This window comes from Ips typographus, linkage group LG5 (genome assembly GCF_016097725.1).
Source record: "Ips typographus isolate SLU linkage group LG5, UJ_Ityp_2.0, whole genome shotgun sequence".
In the NCBI taxonomy this organism is placed as follows: domain Eukaryota; kingdom Metazoa; phylum Arthropoda; class Insecta; order Coleoptera; family Curculionidae; genus Ips; species Ips typographus.
In genome coordinates this window covers 12,650,146-12,674,636 of record NC_138426.1, presented here as the reverse complement: position 1 = coordinate 12,674,636, position 24,491 = coordinate 12,650,146, and the positions used below count along the sequence as shown (strand labels likewise).

Genomic DNA, 24,491 nt, shown 5'->3' with positions numbered 1-24,491 from the left:
ATAACTCAGAAACTCGTTTTGTATTGAATACGGCAAGAAATCTTTTCAAAACTGATTTTTGCAACTTTCTGGGCACCAGTTGACAGTCAGAGACAAAGTTGCTTATCAAACCCACTTGGAGTGAGAGAATGACTGACATTTTTGGACTTCTCATTGAATTTCCTATCCCATAACCTGAAAGAAGTCCTGAGAGAACACTACCAGATTTGGTACAGTCAGGGATGGATAAAAATGATTTAATTTTAATAAGTCAATTTCTTACTTAACACGGTTCTCTATCTGTCTTCCCTTAAATACATGGTGGAGAAAACTGTGTGCAAAAATTGCTGTTAAAAAATTGGCGTTCTTCAAGGAAAAAAATTCCCTGAAAAAAATAAAATACAAAAACATAATAAAAAAAAATGTATTGCACTTGATGGACTTAAAAGCTTTACATGTTTTACACAATATACATGTATACAAACAAATATAAAAATACACAATTTCAAAAAAAAAAGAGAAAATGAAAAACAATGAAACATATCATATAAGTCGTTTATTTTTTCTCAGTCATGAGGCTAATCTGAAGAATATCGTTTTAGCTTGATCCCACAACATGAACGTTTAATTTTTGTGTGTTTACTATAGTGTCAAACATCGATACGGACATATCCTCTCTCCAGAAGAACACATTTAGTTATGTATTAAGCTTAAGTAGGTTTCTCTTTGCGATTCATCGAAATGAAACGTTGTACTGTGGTATTCTGCGCATATTTTGGTATCTATAAGTAAGTCGACAAAAAGCCTGACCTATCTCCTCTTGCTAGAGAAAACGTCAAGTTATCTGTCAAAAGCCCAACAATAAACTATTTCGGCAACGCAAATTAAATCTGTCAAAAAAAATCACGTTTTACAAACATAAAAAAATCGGCCTAACGGCTACGGTCTTATAAAATTTCCTTTTATTACCTAATGTAAACAATTTATACAATATATAAAAAATTTAACCAATCTATAAATATTTGGTAAAAGTAATTATCTCTAACTCCCTACCCCCCCCCCCCCCAAATAAAATCGTTTAACAGTCGTTTTAAAGACCATCCATTCAGTCTTTGATATTAATTGTTTTTACCATATTTTGTGACGTCACATCGAAAACTTCTACGAAGAACTTGCGAGACGACAAAGACTTTTCTATTTACAAAGAGATCGTCGAGACAGGCCGGAATTGCTTGTCTGTACCTTTCTAGTCAATATTTACTATTTTTGTCATGACAGTGAAGCAAATTCGGCCGTTCTCGCTCACACACACACACACTAAACCAAAATTGTTGCAATCCACGCAATTTGGCGCAAACTGTAACCGTTTGGGTACCACTGTTCACAAATCGCTAAATGTTAATAATCACACTTAGTTGTCCAGATAAGATATCGAAAAATCGTTCACGGCTAAATTTAAGATGGCGGTAATGGACTGGCACGATTTTAAATCGGCGGTGAATCCCTAAAAAAAAAAACCTTTAATTAATAAATAATGTTCATACAAAGTACAAGTATACAATTAAACAAGAAATTAATTCATGTTTAGTAATAAGAAATCTAAATACCTTTAGGTTTGACAGGATTCTACCAGGGTGTTTTCTCTTCTACTCCAACCACTCAGGTCATATTTTAATAATAAAAAATAAAATAAAATGCGATAATAAACAAAAAATACGATCCATATACCGGCATTGGATTATCTTTGACCATTTAAGTACAGTTCAAATCAACTAAACCAAGTTGAAACTGGTTTTAATAATGTGAACATGAAACGTCTCTAAACCGATAAAAATTGTATCATGCAATTAACACATATTCTAGTAATTAATAAGAAAAGATACGTGTGACGTCACGTGCAGTTTTTTACTTTTGGCAACGTCGCTTTTAATTAGTTTGTGACGTCACGAACGTCAAACGTAAGTCAGCCATATTGCCGGGGGGGGGGCATACAGACCCACTAGATAAATGTAAACCATAGAAATTTGCGATTTCAGAAGATTCTAGAAAAATGGCGTCTTTTTGTTCAGTCGTGCGTTATGGAAATAGAGCAGAAGGAGATAAAGTTCGAGTTTTCAAGATTCCCAAAGCTTTGAAGAACCGAGGAAAACAACTAGACGCCTTGTCAAAAGAACGTCGACTTAAATGGGTTGCCGCTTTAAAATGTAAAATATAATCTATACATTGCAAGAAAAACTAAAATCATCTGACTTGTTCATTTAAAGATAATGATTCAAAAACATTATATTTTACAGATGGGGCAGGTTTATTATTAGGGGTGATGTTTTTTGTTTTTAACAGTGTCTCTCCCTACATATCAACTAAATGTACTCTGCCTCCTTTTAAACAGTTTTATTAAACACCAGTGGGTCGCAACAATGAAAATCATATAGCTAAATTCAGTTGTCTGCACCCCCGGCAATATGGCTGCCATCGAAAGTCAGTAGGTATCAAAACCAAGTGATTCAAAATGATCTATATTTTTTTAAACTTTTTCTTTTCAATCTTTCCAAATGTTTAAATGTACTTTCTACTCTTTAGCAATCATATACTACTTACAATAAAATGATCTTCACAACAGTACAAGGCAGTTTTTACAAGTTTACGTCTTGCCAAGGTGCACCATGTTTTCCCAATTTGCAGATTTCTCGGCACAGGTAAACATTTTGGATGGCAAAACTTGAGAAGTATTATTGCAACACCACACAAAGTATTTTTTTAAATTCATATTTACAACTATTAGCATTTGATGCCTGTAGCGATAAAAAATAAACAAATTCAAAGCCAAAATCAAAAACGGCAAAACCATAAACAATAAGTAAAATAGGGTTAGGGTGACGTGATCTTCTTTCTTGACGCGACAACGTTGCCAAATAGTGAAAAACTGCACATGACGTCACAGTTTTTTTAATGCTCATTTCTCAGTTATTCTAGTTTTAAATGAAAATCGCAAAACACATGTCTGTAATAATTCACCGAAAGCTGTTGAAAACGGTAAAAAAATGTTTTTCCCCATTGCTGCAGTTAAGCAACATGAACCCTATGGAATTATCAGCTGACCCTCATATGCACCAAAGGCACTTAGACACGTGACTGTGATACGTCGTGTAAAAAGATTTGTTTATTGACAGTTCTGTTAGCCTTAACTGTGCGTGTGTGTATTTGATTGGCAAGATTAGTGCAAAACTAATGTAATTGTACGGTTTTTCCTTCTGGTTAAAGCAAAACTGAAGCTAAATTCAATGAGAGTACCTTTGTTATGATCTGTAATCCTCGACAATCTCCGGCATACCACTGATATTGTTCAGCATTTGTAGTTCGGCAAAATCGAGAGCGCCCAGACCCTCTTTGAGCTGCTCGTCCAGAAACTCGGTGTCCAATTGTCTGCTAATATCCTGTCCCACTGAAAAATCTGTAACCAGGCTCAGTTAAATCTGGTTTAAAAGTCCCGCTTAAGACTCACCTGTTAGAATAATTTCGGGCAAACTGGTGGGAGTATTCGGCGAAGTGTTTTGCAAACCGGGTGACGGGGAGGGGAACACGAGTTGCTGCGAGGGAGACGTGCTGTAGTAACCCGCGTCCGAGGACACTTCTGGTATGTTTTGCGCGTGAGACATTTGCGGACTGTTAGCTGATTGGTCACCGTAGGACATCTGGCCAATTGGAGGATCGGACTGCAGAAAAAAAATCATTCAATAAAACATGCGCAGTCACAAAGTTTCTTATTAAAAGGTATTGAAAAATGATGGTTGAGCATGCAAGGATAATGCTAATCAACTAGGAAGCACAATTTCTGTTCATACTGTGAAACACAACACCAATAACATGCACCACCGCCCTCTGTACAAGAAAGCCAAGAAGGTGCATGCCAAAAATTCCAATATGGCCGAAATATGGGATTGACAGTTTGCATTTGTTTGTATTGTGGAAATTGAGTTTTTGGATGATTAAATTAATTTTTAAGGTTTAAAGTCAAGACTTGGGATTACTTGCCAAAGTAATTGTTGTTTATACGTTTATTGTTCTAGTGAAAGTGTAGTTTGTGTTCATTTTATTGTGTTATCACTATTGTTATTGTTCCTTCATTGTTCTATAATTTGTGGTTGGTTTTTTAACTTAAATTCTATTGCCTCTACAATATGCCGTCCACTGGTTGTTTGCCAAATTTCTAAAAGCAATTTGGTGAAAGGCCCAAAAGTGTCAGTCTTTTACTTTTCAAAAGACCCTGCTCGAACCCAACAGTGGTTGAAAGCTTTGAAGTGGAATGATTTTACTCCAACACAATACTCAGTGGTAAGTACAATATGCTTTCTCATTCAGTAAAACTTATTGCCTCTTACATACATTGGTATGTGACTTATGTGAGTTACATTTTGAGGCCGCCTGCGTTTTGAGAGCAACAAAGGTTTACTCTGAAGAAACAGGACAGCTTTTAGAAGTTCTATTGGCACATTTACATTTTAAAAGAAAGGTCTTGGTAATAATATAAAACCCATTTACCAATTTTGCTTACCTAGATTCAAGGATTTCCAAATTTTCTTTGATTGAGCAGTTTTTACATTAGTTTGTTCCTACTTTCCAAGACAAAGGGTTCTAACCAAACTTGCTTTGGCTGGACTTTATTGGATATAAAAAGCCATATCTATACATATCTGGATCAGGAATGAAGCGTTCTTTGATTTTTCACTCACAACTTCTAATCAACTACACGAAAAAATAAAAAAAAACATATTTTCTACTGCATCTCCATAGGTTTGTGTACAAAAAAAAATCCGATAACGCCGCCATTTAAAGTCACATTCTAGGCTTTCTTGTAAAGAAGGCGGTGCATGCACACATTCTACAAAATACCCCTAAAAATTTCCAAAACACTAACCCAGTTTAATGAAACAATCATGCTTTATTATACAAATTTAAATGAAATGTCCCAGTATGGTGATTTGTTTCCTGATCTTGAAAATACCTGAACGTAGCAAAAATTAGGAGAAGCATACTATAAGTACTAGCAGAATAAACTAGACTTGACTAAACATTCATGTCCGCAAGCTAAAGCATTTGGCTCAAATTTGTTCTGTTGAAACGATTTGTAAAACGCGATCAGTACTTGAAAAAATAGCAAAACAACGCATCGAAAGAGAAAAGTAAATAAGTTAGGTTAGGGGGGTTAGTACCTCGAGTTGCGCGGTCCACGTACAGCCCGACTCCACTAGGCTGGCTACTAGCTGTGCCCAGTCCTACCAACACAACATGCCATATCACATTTACACACCAGTTTTGAATGAATGAAGTTTTATATGGATATTGATCGGTTATGGAAACAGAATAAAGAAAGCTTCAAATGCACTCTGAGTGCATATTCATATTTTAGGTTATCGCATTGTTGTTAAGCTGTAGAAATTAAAAAAAAAAAACGTGATCGATGAGTATTACATGACGGCACAATGGTTGTGTAGTGGGGGTTGCTCTAACGAGTATAACAAACATGACTTACCACTCCCTGTTAGCAGTATTAGCGAAGAAGATTGAATCATTTTTGTTTTTTGTTAGTTAGCACTACAGTTAGGTACTTATTAGTTAAAAAAAAAAAGGAACAACACACATAACATAATTCTAATAAAGGTGTTTTTAATTGACGGAAAAACAGGTCAGTAATTCAGCAGTCCTGTTTGTTATGCAAATACAGAGTCTTAAAAATTGTGTGACTCAATAATAGTAGTGATATTGAAAAATTTAAAAAGTCTGATTACAGTTTTCTGGTATAACATAGAGGATGATACAAATTTGATGCTTTTGCATTGCTATCTCAGTAACTATAGTTGATAAAGCTTTAGTTAAATGAAGGCCAAAGAGGTCTTTTTTTAAATAGTTTGATTTTTCAAGTCACAAGCTCCGTTATTTGAGGAACTATGAAAAGGTGTTAATAAAGAAAGTTGTAGCAAATTTTATGCTCTACAACACTGAATTTAGGTGTTTTGTCCTTCAGTTTCTCTTCAAGGAGTGACAGGTCAAAAAGTGGCAGAATGTACCAAAGAGCTCTTTATTAAATAGTTTGATTTTTGAAGTCAGAAGCTCCGTTTTTTGAGGAACTATCAGAAAGTGAATAAAATAAAGTAGTTATAGCAAATTTCATGCTCCACAAGATGGCATTGAGGTGTTTTGTCCCCCTCAAGGATTTACAATAATAACGTATTTAGAATTACAGTGTAGTAAACATTTTGAGTAGATCTATTTTCTGTTTTTCTTAGTAGCATTTAGCCTCAATATAAAACATATTGATATGGATCAATTCTTTTGCTAGCTACTAAAAAATTAGGGAGCAATTTGTGCTTCCTAACCTTAGAAACGTGTACAGTAAGGTAAATTAAATAACCTAACGGTAAAATAATTAAATTTTAGCAAAATGCCCCTAAACCTTTATTACAATTCTTTGAACCACTGTAATTGGTAACAACCTGTCGTGTTAACGTGGTTTAACAACAAAACGTCACAATTTTTAAAGCTCCGTAATAGATGAATGATTTATCAATATTACTAACTAAACATCAAAGGTTGGTCTGCCAAATTTCTCGTAAACTCTCTCCAGAAAGTTAGCAGGCAAACTTAATCGTAACACCGATCCAAACTCACCACAGTTAACTGCTCAAAGTGTTGCTGGAATTGCATATTGTGCAAATGGTAGTCGTTTTGCAGCGAGGTAGGCTCCCCGGGGCTGCAAGGGGCCGAATGTCGGCCCCCTAATGTGGGGGAGGGTTGCGGACTGGGTCTCGGACTGCGATAACCGTCCATTTGAGATAATTGCTAAAAATGGTGTCCCCAAGTTAGACAACTGTGGTTAGATGGTGTAAAACGACTCACCACTGGTGATGAAGGAGATCCTGGCTGTTGGTACATACCGGCCATAGCACCCAATTGGGAAAAATCAGTATTATCCAGTCCTATACCTTTGTCGCTCTGGAAAATCACTAAGTTAAAAAAATTACCCTTACAAGCTGAGTAGTAAGGTCTTTTTGACTCAACTGTAAACATCCATGAAGCTTCACCTGTATTATGCAATAACATAATTGGCATTAAGCGCAAAATAAAGCAAAAACAACGTGAAATTTAGAAAATTTTATAGACAAAAATTGGACCTACCTACCTGTGACAAAGATCGTTGCTGAAACCTAGAATACCTACAATTACCGGGTACTGATAAATGATTCTGAAACAAAACAATAAAAATCGTGCAAATAAAAGAAAAAGAACAGAGCTGCAAATAAAAAAAATACAATAAACAAAGCAGCGAATGTGCTGGACAGGCACACTTAAGCGCATAATTTCTATTTGAATGAAATATTATCTGATAACATAGAGCACTACAAACGTCACATTTTTGTTTTTGATTCTACTTACCGAAATTTGTTGTGATATGGGCGGCGTAAAATTAAAACGACTATGAGTTCGAACACCCGGCATCATGCTGGTGGGCGATAACGTAGACGGACTCGTGTTAATCGGACTCTAAAATGTACATCATCATTAGTTCAAATTGAAACCAATATATTTTGCCACCCTGTATACAGGTGTGGTAAATCCAAAACCGACCATAGGAAAACCGTGTAACGGACAGAGAAACATACATTATTGCATGCGCGGGACTAAGACAGAAAACGAAAAAAATATCAAGTAGGCCATATTTGCATATCAAGTAGGCCATATTTTCAGCGCGCTGTTGCCAAAATCCACCCCGTCGACAAAATTAATTTTAAGTAAGAAGCGGGGTGGATTTTGGCAACAGCGCGCTGAAAATATGGCCTACTTGATATTTTTTTCGTTTTCTGTCTTAGTCCCGCGCATGCAATAATGTACGTTTCTCTGTTCGTTACACGGTTTTCCTATGGTCGGTTTTGGATTTACCACACCTGTATGTAATTATGTACAGGGGACTGACCAACCCCCTTTTTCTGACTGCCCTGTATGTAATTAAGAAAACTGAAATAGCCATTCAATGTAATTTAAAAAGTTGACCACAAAATTTTATTTATTTATTTTTTTTTCTTAATATTTTATTTTGTTGTAAAATTGTAAAACATGTCTTATATTCTACCCTCATTTGCTTATGGCTATGATTCCAGAGTTATAATTAATAAATGGTCCTCTCTATACATTTTTTTAATGGTTTGTCAAAAAACTAATTTCAAAAATAATAATAATATTTTTTTTTAATATTTTTAGAATTTCGAGCACATTCCTATAATAGTTAAATATACCGGGTGGTCCATTAGAAAAAACACCATTATTGGCAGTAGCTCTTCTATTTGAAGGTTAGGAATATTTTGGTACTAATTTTTTGATTCAACTTTTTAAACTACATCAAATGGCTATCTCAGTTTCTTTAATTAGATACAGGGAAGCCCAAAATTGGGGGGTTGGTCAGTCCCCAGTGAAACACCCTGTACATGACAGTGTGGTGGCCGCACAGCATCAGTTGCGTAAATCTTTCAGTACAGTAGGTAGTTTGTGATTGGTCAAAAAAAGCAGCTTTCAGCTTGAATATTATAATGTGAAACACTTTATGTTCCACTCTGTATTAAATGAATGTAAACATGTTGCTTAATAACCGCAAATAAATGCTCAGTTGATACGTTTATTTTCGTTTGTGATAAATAATTATCAAATTATTAGAAAATTCACGAACATACGATTACGAATTTACGTCGTTTATGATTGATTGTTGAGCTGGTCAGTATCTTATTTGAGGTCAGCACCTTCCACCTTGTACATTATCAGCATGCAGTTAATTTTGCTAATATTTCAATTTCAAAGTTGACAATTGCCTTGTTAAGGTCCTTTGATATAAATATGTCGTTTCCTGTTTATTGGAACCCTTTTAGATGAAAAAAAAATGGCTATTCATGTTACCAAATACTGAATTTCAATCCCCAAAAATGAAACATTTTAAGCCAACTTTTGTGCTGCTTATTTCACCTAACTCAACTACGCCATAAGTTTCATAATTTGCTTTAAGGTGAACGTTAATTTTCTTCTTTCGTCCACAATTTAGAACTCGATTCCGTTGGACAAAATTTCGCTAATTATTTGACGGTCAAGGTTTTGTAACGAAAATAAAACTTGCATCGTAAACATTGAAATGTCACAGTTAATTCATTGGAGCAGCTTCCATATACAGGATGATCTAGATTAGAAAACCTTTTGCAATATAATCTCAGCTTTTCCTAAAATTACTACTTGAAAGCAACAAAATCAATGAAACGACAAAATTACTGTTTTAATCACTACCACTTTTGGTATAACTTAAAATTGGCGTTTTAAACTCTCAAAACAACATTGTTGACTAACAGTTTCGGGTCTAATTACAGTTTTGACTAATCCATTAATAGACGATAAGCGCAACGCGAACAAACACATACTTGACTTTGTCGCATTGAATAAATCAAAATTTGGATTGTTGAGCTGTTGATTCGGGATATTACTGAGACTTTAATCCATCCAATCAGTCATTTACTTCAAACATGTAAGTGCTTGTGTAATTTAGTTTACTTTTTTGTTCAAAAGTACAGCTTAGTTGCCACATTGATAACGCTGTAGTACTTACAGAACTGTAGGGTGAACTATTATCTTGATCTTGATCAAGAGGTGCGTGTATGGGCGAGGTGAAATCCATGTTTGTCAAATCGGGCAAGGAGCCCGTGTTGTTTCCTATCGGTATTTGTACCATTCCAGGATCGTGGGCAGAAGGGTATATGCTGAAAGTTAAGGTTGTAATTTTGGCAAAATGGCAACGTGGTGTTCGTACTGTATTCCAGGTACTCGGGGGATATCGCAACTGGACCTGGGTCGTCCGTCTAGATTTCTGTCTGGACCGTTCGTGGTGGGTAACATACCCCAAGATACCCTCTGATTTGGGTCAGTTCTTTCCATACTCATACCCTAAAATTGTTACAATTAATTATGCAGTTCTACTATTAAGCTGGGTTTATACAGCGCACAATGCATAACTTAGCACCACAAGGGTTTCTTTTTGGTGTTTATACAGTCGCACAACATATAATTTTTAACCAATGAAAAAAGCTTATGACAACACATAAGGAGGATAAGGCAAAAAAGATGTGCTTGCTGTTGTAAAGTTGGAAAAGGAAAAAAAAAATTTTTTTTAATAACAACAATATATTAGAATTATCCATATTTAGAAAGCCAACACAAACCGACCATGCCATCCCTGATGATTCCAACCACCACTGGCAACACAAGATGGCAGCCTTCAGGTGTTATTATTCCATGCTATTTCCTGCATAGAACAACCTTCTGATAAATAACTGAAAAACAGAACTGGCAATACTACACATTTTTATTTGGAATTGAGAATATGCTTACTGCAGAGTGAGGGCAAGACGTTGTTTTGGGCTAATTGGATTTTTTGTCTTGTCTTTCTGCAGGAATGGCCCCACAAGAGCTAATAACTTATGGAACAGTTCTGGAGTCATACGCGTATATTTGAAAAACTGCTCTGTATCATGTTTTTCTGCAAACTGAACTATTTTTTCAAAAACACTATGTTCATTGCGTTTTCTATTCATAGGTCGCGTTTTAAACTTCCGTATTCTTCTTTTCTTGACATCTAAGCTTAATGCTGTAGCTGCAGCATAATTTTTACCACTAAACTCTGTTTTTTCCGTAGACACTTCAACTGTTTTTATTGCACTAAATGACCAAAAAATCACAAATACAAAATCAACAACAAACCACAATTCTTGAACAATCCAAATCCACCATTCATAAACAAAACAATAACACAATACAATGACGGACGGCGGATGTCAAATACAATGACGGACGGCGGATGTCAAAATATGACATTACAAAATTTTGCGCATGCGTACAGCTGTTTTCGCATAAGAATTGCATAGAAAGTTAAAAATTATGAACTTTAGAACTTTCTATGCGGTATTGTGCAAGTGTTGTGCGCTGTATAAACCCAGCTTTACTGATTTTTTTTTTAAACTCAATTGAAAATTCTGAGGAGGAAAGAAAACAACACAATAAACCGTTTGAATCACACACCTGCATGGCACTCTGATGCAAAGCAGAATCACTATGAGTTCGTCTCCATCCTGTATCCGAAGGTGGACTCAAATAAGGTCCGCTTGAGTATGGTGAAGGTTTGCGCTCTCGACTACTCCGAATAGGACCACCTGGTGATCGAGTCCGGCTCTGTCTGGCTCCGGTACTGACCATTCGAGATTGGGGCGGTTCTTCGTTGGGCTGCAAAAAAAAACGTCAACTGTCATTACGTGTACAAGGATGTATTGAAAATCCTTATTTACCACATTTGTTTATGAACGTAATTAAGAAGGAAAAACGCTTGAATGGTTAAAGACAAAAAAACGGTTTGTAATCATTTCCGATGGAAACTTTATCCTATTAACAATTTTAATAATCCGGCTATTAACTTTAATATCCATCTCAACAAGGTAATCGAAGATGTCTCCAGCATTTTAATAAACCGTGTCTCAAAACTCAAACAATTGAAATATTTTATTAGGTATAATGATTAATTCAATGCTAAGTTAGGTGGAATAGTCATTTAAAATTGCACGCGCGTTTTTAACTATTACTGATAACATCCATTGAGTAATATAGTCGATATATCATTACAGATTTTACGTAGAACAAACATTGTCACGTTTGAATATGTGGGAATAATTTATTGGCTGTGAAGTGTGATTAAGCGGGATTTTCTGATTCTAAAAACGAAAAAATCTGTTTCGACGCTTCCATATAAAAGGAAGACACTTTATTATTTTTATTACTATTTGTTTACTTTAGATTGTCAGATTTTTAAAACAATCGACGACCTTGGTTTAATTAACGCAACGCTAAATTCGTCTTAGTTCGTTAAGGGAATTAAACAGACACCGCAATAAAAATAAATTGGATGATGCTTAGATTGAAGATCTTTTACACGTTTAAAAATGTCAAGGATAAGGAAACATAACAATTAAACCATAAACCGTCCGAAAATTTAAAACAGGCTAAACCAGTTCCTAAACTGTTTCAAATTCTACTCCATAACCGATTAAGGAAGCATCTTATGTACATATAAATGGACATTAATTCCAAATCAAAAAAAAAAAAAAACAAGCCAAATTGCTGTGCGAGCTTTTCGACCACTGTATACAGGAAATTGTCTGGATTAATATTCATATGTGAATTATATTAGCATTAATTTGTTTTTGTTCGATTGGCGAATATAATATATTTCAATCGTCTTTTTAAAATAAAAAAGTCATTAAAAGGGAATTAAGACAGGCTTTAGTAGGTAAAATTGCATGACTGTTGCTTTGTTTGGATTTGGCAAGAAAGGGCATTCACGAAGTTTTAGTACAAAACCTCCTAATATTAAAACAAGGTCGGGTTATATTTTTCTTTGCAAATGCCACTGGGGTTGGGTCTATTTTAGTTTTCAATTAGAATTTCAATGTAGAGGGGCAAATTGCGCTTTTTCCTCTGAAAAGATTTTGGTCAAAAATCGGACTGGACGTGGTTAAATACAATTTCCATCAATCTCATTACTGGTTTGTCTAGGTGGTACAATTACGAAAAAATTACTAATAATTAATTATTAAATTACGACTTAATAATTGATTCTCGAGGGGTAGATCGAGGATGTAATTTGGTGTACACACTCGAGGTATTATGAAGCACTTTCCCATTATTACGAAGCATTGTGAGGTATTATAAGGCATTTGAGAGTATTTTGAGGCATTGTCTGTATATTTCAAAATGTTTTTTGAAATAAAACCTAAATAAAGGAAAGTTTACGATATTTTAAGGAATACATTGCAGTAGACAATATAGTGTATACACTATTCTTTACAAATTATTATAATAATTTACCAATTTTTCAACAAAATAAAGTTTAAATTACATTTTTAAGGTCACGTGACTGTTTTTGACAATGCCAACTAGCTTTTACAGTGTTGCAAGCTTAAAATGGTATTATAAACGTCACGTAACGTGTATTTAACAAATTCAACTTTTACAACTGTCTAAATTTAATTTACCAAATGATGAACGTTTAAATTACATTTTAAAGTCACGTGACTGTTTTTGACACTTGACAGTTGGCTTTGACAGTGTTGCCAGCTCTAACATGACATAATCAAAGTCACGTGATGTGTCTCTAGCAATTTCAGTTTTTACAACTATCGTAAAATAGTCTAAATGTAATTTACCAAGTTTTTACATTTTAAACCAAATTTTAAAGATCACGTGACTGTTTTTACAAGTGTCAGTTGGCTTTGACAGAGTTGCAAGCTCTAAAATGACATAATCAAAGTCACGTGATGTGTCTCTTGCAATTTCAGCTTTTACAACTGTCTAAAATAGTCTAAATGTAATTTACCAAATTTTTAAATTTTAAACCATATTTTAAGTCACGTGACTGTTTTTGACAGGTGTCAGTTGGCTTGGACGGTGTTGCAAGCTCTAAAATGACATAATCAAGGTCACGTGATATGTCTCTTGAAATTTTAGCTTTTACAACTGTCTAAAATAGTCTAAATGTAATTTACCAAATTTTTAAATTTTAAACCATATTTTAAAGGTCCCGTGACTGTTTTTGACAGGTGCAAGTTGGCTTGGACGGTGTTGTAAGCTCTAAAATGACATAATCAAAGTCACGTGATGTGTCTCTTGCAATATCAGCTTTTACAACTGTCTAAATGTAATTTACCAAATTTTTAAATTTTAAACCATATTTTAAAGGTCGCGTGACTGTTTTTGACAGATGACAGTTGGCTTGGACGGTGCTGCAAGCTCTAAAATGACATAATCAAAGTCACGTGATGTGTCTCTTGCAATTTTAACTTTTACAACTGTGCTAAAATAGTCTAAATGTAATTTACCAAATTTTTAAGTTTTAAAAGTCACGTGACTGTTTTTGACAGGTGTCAGTTGGCTTTGACATTGTTGTAAGCTCTAAAAATGACATAATCAAAGTCACGTGATGTCTCTTTTGCAATTTCAGCTTTTACAACTGTCTAAAATAGTCTAAATGTAATTTACCAAATTTTTTTATTTTAAACCACATTTTAAAGTTCACGTGACTGATTTTGACAGATGTCAACTGGTCTTAACAATGTTGCAAGCTTAATAAATGAATTATCAAGTCACGTGACCTAGTTCTTACAATTTTACTACTGTCTAAATTTAAAATACCAATTTTTCAACTGTTTGTTTTAAATGATAAGTGTTTTTATTTGACACGTGCTAACCTAACCTAAAAACTGTCACGTGACTTTTAAAAAAATGAATTTTCAGCTTTTGCGTCTTCAAAATTTGGTTAAATTATTAATCCTTATAACATTTGTACTCTTGTCAAAATGTTATGTACAAATTATAAAAGCAGACATGCTACTTAGTACTTAATTAATCTGACCTAAAAACTGCCACGTGACCAAAAAAAAAATGTAAGGGTGTATTTCATCAAGGTTTATCATCAAAAAATATTACTACAATTAACATCTCGAAAATAAGCGATAATCACTATATTTCCTTAATTTGAAAACAATTTTATTGGGACAAAACCTGAAAAGCTAAAAACAAATACAATTCCTCGAATTTAAAGCATAACAACCAAAATCATCAACTTCCTCGATTGTTTTTCGGTTTTAGAGGCAATAAAAGCGAAACTGGGGAATTGAAATATGGGGAAAATAACGTTTTCTCGTGGCGGCAGTAATCGCTTGGAAATGCAGTTTTGCCTTATTTTCTACGATTTATTTTCCGATCGGACCGGTCTTTAGGTTAATGAAAAATTTACGATAACATATTTCAGTTTGACTGTCCCAGGGGACACGTGCCGAAACAAAAACCTTTTGTGTAGAAACCTATTAAAAGCATGGACGTTGGAATGTGAACGACCAGGTGATGATGGTGTATTGTGATCTAAAACGTTAAGCTGGATGCACGTCGCGATTCCTACGAAAGATTTACATTGTTTGCTTTTTTATAAAGCCATTAACACAATTAAATGGCGAGCCCCAAATGACACATTGGAATTAGCATCGAAAAGTTTGTTTTACGCTTCCGATAATTAAAAACGGATACTATTGGACATGTGCAATCAATTATTTATGTAATGTTATTGGATCGATTGAGTGGGTACGTTTGAAGGTCCGACAATTATTATTAAATGTTTTATTTACGATAAGTAAAATATTGAAATTTAAAGCAAAATCTGAATTTGAGCCAGTAAATGGAATGAAAGTCTCATTTTTCGGTTTTTTGCTTATATCTCCGAAACTATATGTCCCACCGATGTGACCTCTCTATACAAAATGAAAACTGATTAAATTTGCTTTATTCCGTCAAGTTTTTTGATATCTTGTATAGTTTTCGAGATATCCACTCTTGAAAGTCTTGTAATTTTATAATTGTTTATATTTATTTATTTTTTTTACCGGATAAATCTTTACCCATGCACCCAAAAACTAAATACTGGCCATAGGGTTGTAGAGCATGAAAATCTTTTCAATAATGTATACTTCTTTACTACTTCATTTATTGTCTCCTTCAAATGTTAAAGCAGTTTTAGTGTTGAGCGTAAAACCTGAAGCTTTAAGTTAAATGTATGTTAGGAAGAATTCGGTTAATTTCTTGCTTTCTTGAGGGGGAAAGGACTTTGATCGATTTTGTCGCTGACTGTGTTTTCAAACTTTGGCAGCACTTTTCTCCCTGACTGTACCGAATTTAGTGATATTTTTTTAGGCTATTGGATAGGAAATTTAATAAGGATTCCAAAAATGCGCTTAAAACTGTCATTTTCATACTACAAGTGGGTTTTACAGGCGATTTTGTCCTTGACTGTCCTTTCAAACTGTGTTTCTAGCAGTTCAAATTTTAACACTGTTTTTCTAACTGACTATACTCGATTTTTTAGTGTTTTTTAGACTATTGGATAGGAAATTTAATAAGGATTCCAAAAATGTGCTTAAAACTGTCATTTTCTCACTCCAAGTGAGTTTAACAGACGATTTTGTCGCTGACTATGTTTTCAAACTTTGGCAGCACTTTTCTCCCTGACTGTACCGAATTTAGTGATATTTTTTTAGGCTATTGGATAGGAAATTTAATAAGGATTCCAAAAATGTGCTTAAAACTGTCATTTTCACACTACAAGTGGGTTTTACAGGCGATTTTGTCCTTGACTGTCCTTTCAAACTGTGTTCCTGTTAGTTCAAACTTTGACACTGTTTTTCTCTCTGACTGTACTCAATTTGGTAGTGTTTTTTTAGGTTAGTGAATAGGAAATTTAATGAGGATTCCAAAAATGTGCTTATAACTGTCATTTTCACACCACAAATGGGTTTTACAAGCGATTTTGTCCTTGACTGTCCTTTCAAACTGTGTTTCTAACAATTCAAACTTTGACACCATTTTTCACCATGACTGTACCGATATGTTTTTTGTTTTTTTTGGCTATTGAATAGGAAATTTAATGAGGATTCCAAAAATGTACTTAAATCAAACATTTTCTGACTAGAAGTGCGATTTTGTCCCTGACTGTCCTTCCGAACTGTGTTTCTTTTAGTTCAAAATTTGACACTGCTTTTCTCCCAGACTGTACCACATTTTATACGGTTTTTCCAAGTAACTGAATAGGAAATTTAACGAGGATTCCAAAAATGTGCTTAAAACTGTCATTTTCTCATTCCAAGTGGGTTTTACAGGCGATTTTGTCTCTAACTGTCCTTTCAAACTGTGTTTCTGGCAGTTCAAACTTTGACACTGTTTTTCCAACTGACTATACTCGATTTTTTAGTGTTTTTTTAGGTTAGTAGATAGGAAACTTAATGAGGATTCCAAAATTGTGGATAAAACTCTCATTTTCTCACTCCAAGTGAGTTTAACAGACGATTTTGTTGCTGACTGTCTTTTCAAACTGTGTTTCTGCCAGTTCAAACTTTGGCAGCACTTTTCTCCCTGACTGTACCGAATTTTGTGATTTTTTTTAGGTTATTGGATAAGAAATTTAATGAGGATTCCAAAATTGTGGATAAAACTCTCATTTTCTCACTCCAAGTGAGTTTAACAGACGATTTTGTCGCTGACTGTCTTTTCAAACTGTGTTTCTGCCAGTTCAAACTTTGGCAGCACTTTTCTCCCTGACTGTACCGAATTTTGTGATTTTTTTTAGGTTAGTGAATAGGAAATTTAATGAGGATTCCAAAAATGTGCTTATAACTGTCATTTTCACACCACAAATGGGTTTTACAGGCGATTTTGTCCTTGACTGTCCTTTCAAACTGTGTTTCTAACAATTCTTTGACACCATTTTTCACCATGACTGTACCGATATGTTTTTTGTTTTTTTTGGCTATTGAATAGGAAATTTAATGAGGATTCCAAAAATGTACTTAAATCAAACATTTTCTGACTAGAAGTGCGATTTTGTCCCTGACTGTCCTTCCGAACTGTGTTTCTTTTAGTTCAAAATTTGACACTGCTTTTCTCCCAGACTGTACCACATTTTATACGGTTTTTCCAAGTAACTGAATAGGAAATTTAACGAGGATTCCAAAAATGTGCTTAAAACTGTCATTTTCTCATTCCAAGTGGGTTTTACAGGCGATTTTGTCTCTAACTGTCCTTTCAAACTGTGTTTCTGGCAGTTCAAACTTTGACACTGTTTTTCCAACTGACTATACTCGATTTTTTAGTGTTTTTTTAGGTTAGTAGATAGGAAACTTAATGAGGATTCCAAAATTGTGGATAAAACTCTCATTTTCTCACTCCAAGTGAGTTTAACAGACGATTTTGTTGCTGACTGTCTTTTCAAACTGTGTTTCTGCCAGTTCAAACTTTGGCAGCACTTTTCTCCCTGACCGTACCGAATTTTGTGATTTTTTTTAGGTTATTGGATAAGAAATTTAATGAGGATTCCAAAATTGTGGATAAAACTCTCATTTTCTCACTCCAAGTGAGTTTAACAGACGATTTTGTCGCTGACTGTCTTTTCAAACTGTGTTTCTGCCAGTTCAAACTTTGGCAGCACTTTTCTCCCTGACTGTACCGAATTTTGTGATTTTTTTTAGGTTATTGGATAAGAAATTTAATGAGGATTCCAAAAATGTGCTTAAAACTGTCATTTTCTCATTCCAAGTGGGTTTTACATGCGATTTTGTCTCTGACTGTCCTTTTAAACTGTGTTTCTGGCAGTTCAAACTTTGATACTGTTTTTCTAACTGACTATACTCGATTTTTTAGTATTTTTTTAGGTTAGTAGATAAGAAACTTAATAAGGATTCCAAAAATGTGGATAAAACTGTCATTTTCTCACTCCAAGTGAGTTTAACAGACGATTTTGTCGCTGACTGTCTTTTCAAACTGTGTTTCTGCCAGTTCAAACTTTGGCAGCACTTTTCTCCCTGACTGTACCGAATTTTGTGATTTTTTTTAGGTTATTGGATAAGAAATTTAATGAGGATTCCAAAAATGTGCTTAAAACTGTAATTTTCTCACTCCAAGTGAGTTTAACAGACGATTTTGTCTCTGACTGTCCTTTCAAACTGTGTTTCTGGCAGTTCAAACTTTGACACTGTTTTTCCAACTGACTATACTCGATTTTTTAGTGTTTTTTTAGGTTAGTAGATAGGAAACTTAATGAGGATTCCAAAATTGTGGATAAAACTCTCATTTTCTCACTCCAAGTGAGTTTAACAGACGATTTTGTCGCTGACTGTCTTTTCAAACTGTGTTTCTGCCAGTTCAAACTTTGGCAGCACTTTTCTCCCTGACTGTACCGAATTTTGTGATTTTTTTTAGGTTATTGGATAAGAAATTTAATGAGGATTCCAAAAATGTGCTTAAAACTGTCATTTTCTCACTCCAAGTGAGTTTAACAGACGATTTTCATCACTTTCTGCTTGAAGGGTCCTAATCCCATTGTCCTCAAGCATGTTGATGAGTCTGCTTTTGTTGAACTGATTCGACAGAAAATCTTCTTGTTTGACGTTTATCACGGTCATAGTTTTTCGTGATAAAGTGGATGTAGCTCTTGCAGATTATCGATATCTTTGCACCTCTTTGCCCAATTACTTTATGAAGGAGAAGCCCTCCGACAAATACGATTTGTAGCTATGCGACATGTACATCTTTGGTCGTAGTGTTGAATAGTTTGTACAGCGCTGATTTAGTCGCTTTCCCAGTTGATCCAGTTTAACAGCACTGATTTAATCAGCGTCGCATTGCACCAGTTTGCAACTGCACCCCCTTGAAAATGTACACCTCATTAGCAATGACATTCTAGAGATAAGAAACTTTTGAGTCCTCGAGTTTAAAAATAGAACTTTTTGTCATTTACTAGATATTTTTAGTGTTTATTAGCAAATTAACTGTGTTAAAAATTACGTAAAATGACGTTCAATGCTCAGACAATCTCTAAGTGAGTTGTGATATCTGCAAAGCTTACGCAAATTACGGTTAGATTTACGAAGTACAATACGAATATACAACTTTAGTAGTGTAATAAAGTCCCAGTGAGAGATAAAAACCTACAATTTTTATTAATTAAGTTAATCAAAAGTGAACACCCAAACACAAATAAGCAGATTACTAATAATTATTTTTCAAATACAGTGAATGGTTGTGAAATTTTCCTTTGAGTTTACGGAAACATTTTGACCTTTACTTTTATCAAAACCTCACCGAAATTCATAAACGTAATGAAATATGGTTATTTGCGTTTGTCTGTTTATTGTATTTTCCTTCCACAAACAGGTTTAAAACTGTAAATTATTGATGAAATGTAGAAATAACTGCGGAATTTCCACGTTTTAGTAGTTCTATAGTTTCAATTATTCGAGTTGATCAGAGAAGGAAATAATTGAAATAAGGTTTTCCTGTACAAAATGTAATAAACCCACAAGTGCAGCGTCATTTATAACGGGTGTTCAATAATTGTTATGGTCGTAGTTGGCTGTGGTTCTAGAATGAACGTATGGCCGTTGATAAGTTCGTATAAGGTTTGAAATGACAGCTGTCATAATTGTTTGCAACGTTATCTAAGACATACGCTTTTTGTGACAATTGCCATCCATAGGCGACCTGATTATAACAATTATTGAACACCCGTTACAAACTATACTTATTGCACATGTAGACTTGATTAAAAAATTATTTTTTTTTGTTTCTCTACCACTCAAGCAAAAAAAAAATGATGGCATTAAAAACGTGTTTGTCTCTTCAGACTAGTTCTGGAATAAGCAGATGTGACAACTAAACGGCGCAAAAATCTTACCACATGTTCCACATATTCATGCATTCCTAACATTTCGATTTAGTTTATTAGACACGGCGACGTGCATATAAATCATAGCCGTGACTAAACCGACAAAGCTACACTTTTGATGTAAACGCATTCATTGAACAAAATCTACTCAATCATCAACAGGGACGGATCATAAAGCGGCAAAGGAAAAGTGCAAAATAACTGACGAAAATTAGGGGTAGATCGCCGAAATATTTTGGTGTTCACACTGGAGGTAATTCGAGGTATTATGAGGCACTTTGCCAGTATTACGAAGCATTTTTAGGTATTACAAGAAATTACAAGGTATTTCATAGAATTTTGAGGCATTGACTATACAGGTGTGGTAAATCCAAAAGTGACCATAGGAAAACCGTGTAACGGACAGAGAAACGTAGGTAATTGCATGCGCGGGAGAAAGACAGAATACGAAAAAATATCAAGTAGGCCATATTTTTAGCGCGCTGTTGCCAAACGCCGTAAGTAAGTTTGTCGAGGGTATTGAATACTTACGGCGTTTGGCAACAGCGCGCTAAAAATATGGCCTACTTGATATTTTTTTCGTTTTTTGTCTTTCTCCCGCGCCTGCAATTACCTACGTTTCTCTGTCCGTTACACGGTTTTCCTATGGTCGCTTTTGGATTTACCACACCTGTATATTTCAAAATGTTTTGCGATATTTTAAGGAATACATTGTAGTAAACCAAACAGTAGACAATATAGTGTATCAATATAACAAAATTGTCAAAGTCACGTGACGTAGTTCTTACAATTTTACCACTGTCGGCACTGTCTAAATTTAAAATACTATATAATTAATTTTTAAACTGTTTCTTTTAAATGATAGGTGTCTTATCTGACACATGCTAACTTGATTACTATGACAGTTAGAAGATTCGTTTAAACGTCAAAATATAACCCGTAATTTCAGACAATCCTACAAAAAATATTTCACCTGACAGTCACTTGACCTTAGAAAAACTTTCGACACAAGGTCCAATCAAGTGTCAAAAATTTGGAAAAAACCACTTAACTGTCACTTAACCTAACCTAAAAACTGTCACGTGACCAAAAAAAAATAAAAAAATTCAAGGGTGTATTTCATCAAGGTTTATCATTGTCCCAATACCAGGGGCCTTATAACAAAATTTAAAAATGCCACAAATGTGTAGGTAAACATTTGAAGGCATTCTGAGCCGTTTAAATAATTTAAAGGCATTTCGAGGTATTTCAAGGTAATATGAGGCATTTTAGACAGTTTTACGGCATTATGATATTTTAAGGCATAATTTGTATGCAAAAAAGAATTTTGATGTACAAAAAATTATCGACGATCTACCCCTCGGACAAAAAAGAGTGCCACAACTAGAAATAGACGAGAAGCCCATCAAAACTAAATAGCTAGTGCACAACTAACAAAAGAGAGAACTACAAAGAGGAACAAGGACAGCACAGTCACCTTGGAGACTGCGTCGCTGTCGCGCCCTATCCCTGATGACACCTTTGCACCAGGACGGGGCGCCGAAACGTCGGGCAACGAGCCACCGCGAAACGCGCCCAACGTCTGCGCGCTGCCGATTCGCAGTGAATTTTTCGATTGTGCTGCGCGATCTAGGTGCGGAGATGCTACCTGAAATTTTTATAGTCAAAAGTAGTGTAATTTAAATTATAATACAGAAACAGGCAAAATGGCCTCAGCGTCAATTTGCAGCTGGCAACACTGTAAAGTTAAGTTGAAGCTTGTCAACAACAATCTAGTGACCCGTCGTCAATTTCAGCTGTTCCAACTGCATAAATGTAATTCAGAGACCAAGAAAAGTGAGTAAATTAGCATTTAAACAGAGTTTAGTTAGAACAGCTAAAATTATATCCTGACAATGGGGTCCTCTACCAAAAATGTATTTTGTTCTAATTAGAAGTACTCACTTTTTAACAATCACATCTCTCTTCTGTTTACAGTAAGTTGAGAGAGACGGAATGCATAAGCGTATGTCATTTTAGCGAAACGTCAACCGGGGCCGGGGAGACAAAACTGACATTTTAGGTTATGTTTATTGTTTATTTTCTAGTGATTTGTGTTTAGGAAGTTACGTTCTGCGGGAAAAAAACGCCGTTTTGAGCGTTGTGTTGTTCAATCTTGTTCGAAAAGTTGTAGGAGGTGCCCCAATAAGATATTTTTACCAGAGAAGCCAAAACCGGTGAAATGAGTAATTTGCGTCCTGAGTTAACACTTCCACGTACGTACGTTTCTTTTTAAACTTTTTGTAAAATTACTAGGGATGTAATATTGAACCGTAAGACGTAATAGCTCGTTTTGCATTTTAAAATTTTCATATTTTTGAAACCTTAAATTCCACTATGGTAGACGACCCCATTTCCAGCTCTTGACAAGACTTTGTCACTGACACATGTCATTCAAGGCAATGTTGCCTTATCTCCTTACTAATTTGTTTCAGGATATTATGTAGTAAATCCTTGACGGTGATTTATGTGAGCTCCTTAAAACTTAAAAAATTACCCTTTAAGTATGTTTTTGTCGTTTTTACAAAGATTACACACGAAATTTCGTTATCGGCCTCAAGGTCGCAAAATTATTATCGCAAAACCGCGAAAAAGTAATGTAGTTGATATTTGCAACTTGAATGGCCTACTTGATGTGATGAATTGTTTGTGTATTAGTTGTAAAAAAAATAAAAAAAACACTAAAAACACACTATGAGCTTTCAATCAAATAGGTACTTAACCATTAATAATTATTGTGTTTGAAATCAAAATTGGGTTATGGTTCATTTTAGGTTTGTTCCCTGACTGGTTTCCAACTCAGAAACAGTAAATGTCAATTTTCATTGGTTGAATGCTCACGTGACTATGACGTTTTCTGACTTGTGACCAATAGAATTTCTCTGATTACTAGTTCTCTCTGGGAACAGACCTTATATGATACTGAATAAAATTATAACAAATTACTATTACAGTAATAAATAAATAAATCTTCCAATAAACTGAGTTTGTTTGCTAAATACAAAAATATTTAAACAAATTGTATCTGCATCAATAGGAGGTAAAAGGATTTTTTGAATAATATCTAAATCTAGAGAAAAGCAGAACAAACATTTCATCCTTACTAGTCCCTAATTTTGCTTATCAATGACCCACCAAACAACTATATTATTCCTAATTAGTGACCATTCAAAAGATGGTAAACAACACATGAATTTCTTTTGTAATTAATTGATAGATGAAGTCATTGCAATATTTCATTACCCCAAAACAAGTTCTGTTTGTTGCCACTAGAAGTCTGTTTATTGATTGTTGTAAAAGTAATAAACTATAATAATATAAAAAGTCAATTTGGTGTGGAGCAGTGACCTTATTGGTTAGATTTGGAGGAGTGCAAAAAATCGAGGTGAGGACGTTTGGGCACTAGCTGATCACCATCATCAGGCTAGTTGAATAATTTGAATAGTACTATTATTACGCCGAGTGCAGGCACCAGGCAGCAAAAATGTTGTTTACGTTCTAGCTAGGTCAGATTTGTTGCTTGATTTTCAGAGGTTAAATGGGAACTTTTTCACTCACCTTCACGTCGGAAACTTCCTTCATGATTTTCTCAAACGCGGCTGTTTCCTCGGCTTGTCGATGAGTGTGTAAAGCGATTTTTTCACTGAATTTCCTCGGGTTCGCCATGATTGCCGTACACACACAAAAATTCACCGTACTGCACTGGCGCGCGGGTTCTCTCGTTCAAGACGCGATACTACTCATTTGTTCATGTTGGCACAATCGATAACCGAGTTTCCTTTATTGTTCCGACATTCTCATTTCACCACCGATTCGCCATCCCCTTCAATTGAAAACATACTTTTAGCTAAACCGTATCAATAATTACGCTGGCCGATTAATTTATTCTCAGCTGGCCGACCGACTAGCTGCTCTAAAAATTGCGTTCTCACGTTTTTCAAGGATTGGAATTTGGAATAATAACAATGTATGTGTGGTTGCATAGCGTCGAATGTCAATCAGCAGTGCGCGCCGTTAAACTAATCAACGCCGTCGCGGCGCCGCATTGTTTCAGGACCGGATTACGCAAAAGTCTTTTACTATCTCATCCAAAAAGACAGATTCAGTAAAACTAAATCGTTTTTAACTTACTTTCAGCTAT

General features: G+C 34.8%; 1 protein-coding gene across 2 annotated transcripts; it reads right to left on the bottom strand.

Moving 5' to 3' along the window:
* Nucleotides 1-387: 387 nt before the first annotated feature.
* Nucleotides 388-24,436, bottom strand: LOC145729981 (uncharacterized). Of its 2 annotated transcripts, XM_081980989.1 has the most exons (12): nucleotides 23,909-24,435; nucleotides 21,789-21,959; nucleotides 11,080-11,280; nucleotides 9,815-9,948; nucleotides 9,614-9,764; nucleotides 7,411-7,518; nucleotides 7,157-7,219; nucleotides 6,874-6,969; nucleotides 6,646-6,816; nucleotides 3,482-3,692; nucleotides 3,271-3,430; nucleotides 388-1,483 (listed from the first exon to the last, which is right to left on the bottom strand). In XM_081980989.1, exons 1-11 carry the CDS (start codon nucleotides 24,014-24,016, stop codon nucleotides 3,276-3,278), a joined length of 1,569 nt encoding a protein of 522 aa, XP_081837115.1. In that variant the 5' UTR covers nucleotides 24,017-24,435; the 3' UTR covers nucleotides 388-1,483; nucleotides 3,271-3,275. The 2 variants fall into 2 exon arrangements, with proteins under 2 accessions (XP_081837115.1, XP_081837116.1); XM_081980990.1 differs by lacking the exon at nucleotides 7,157-7,219 and having other exon boundaries at nucleotides 23,909-24,436.
* Between the last annotated feature and the right edge of the window lie 55 nt (nucleotides 24,437-24,491).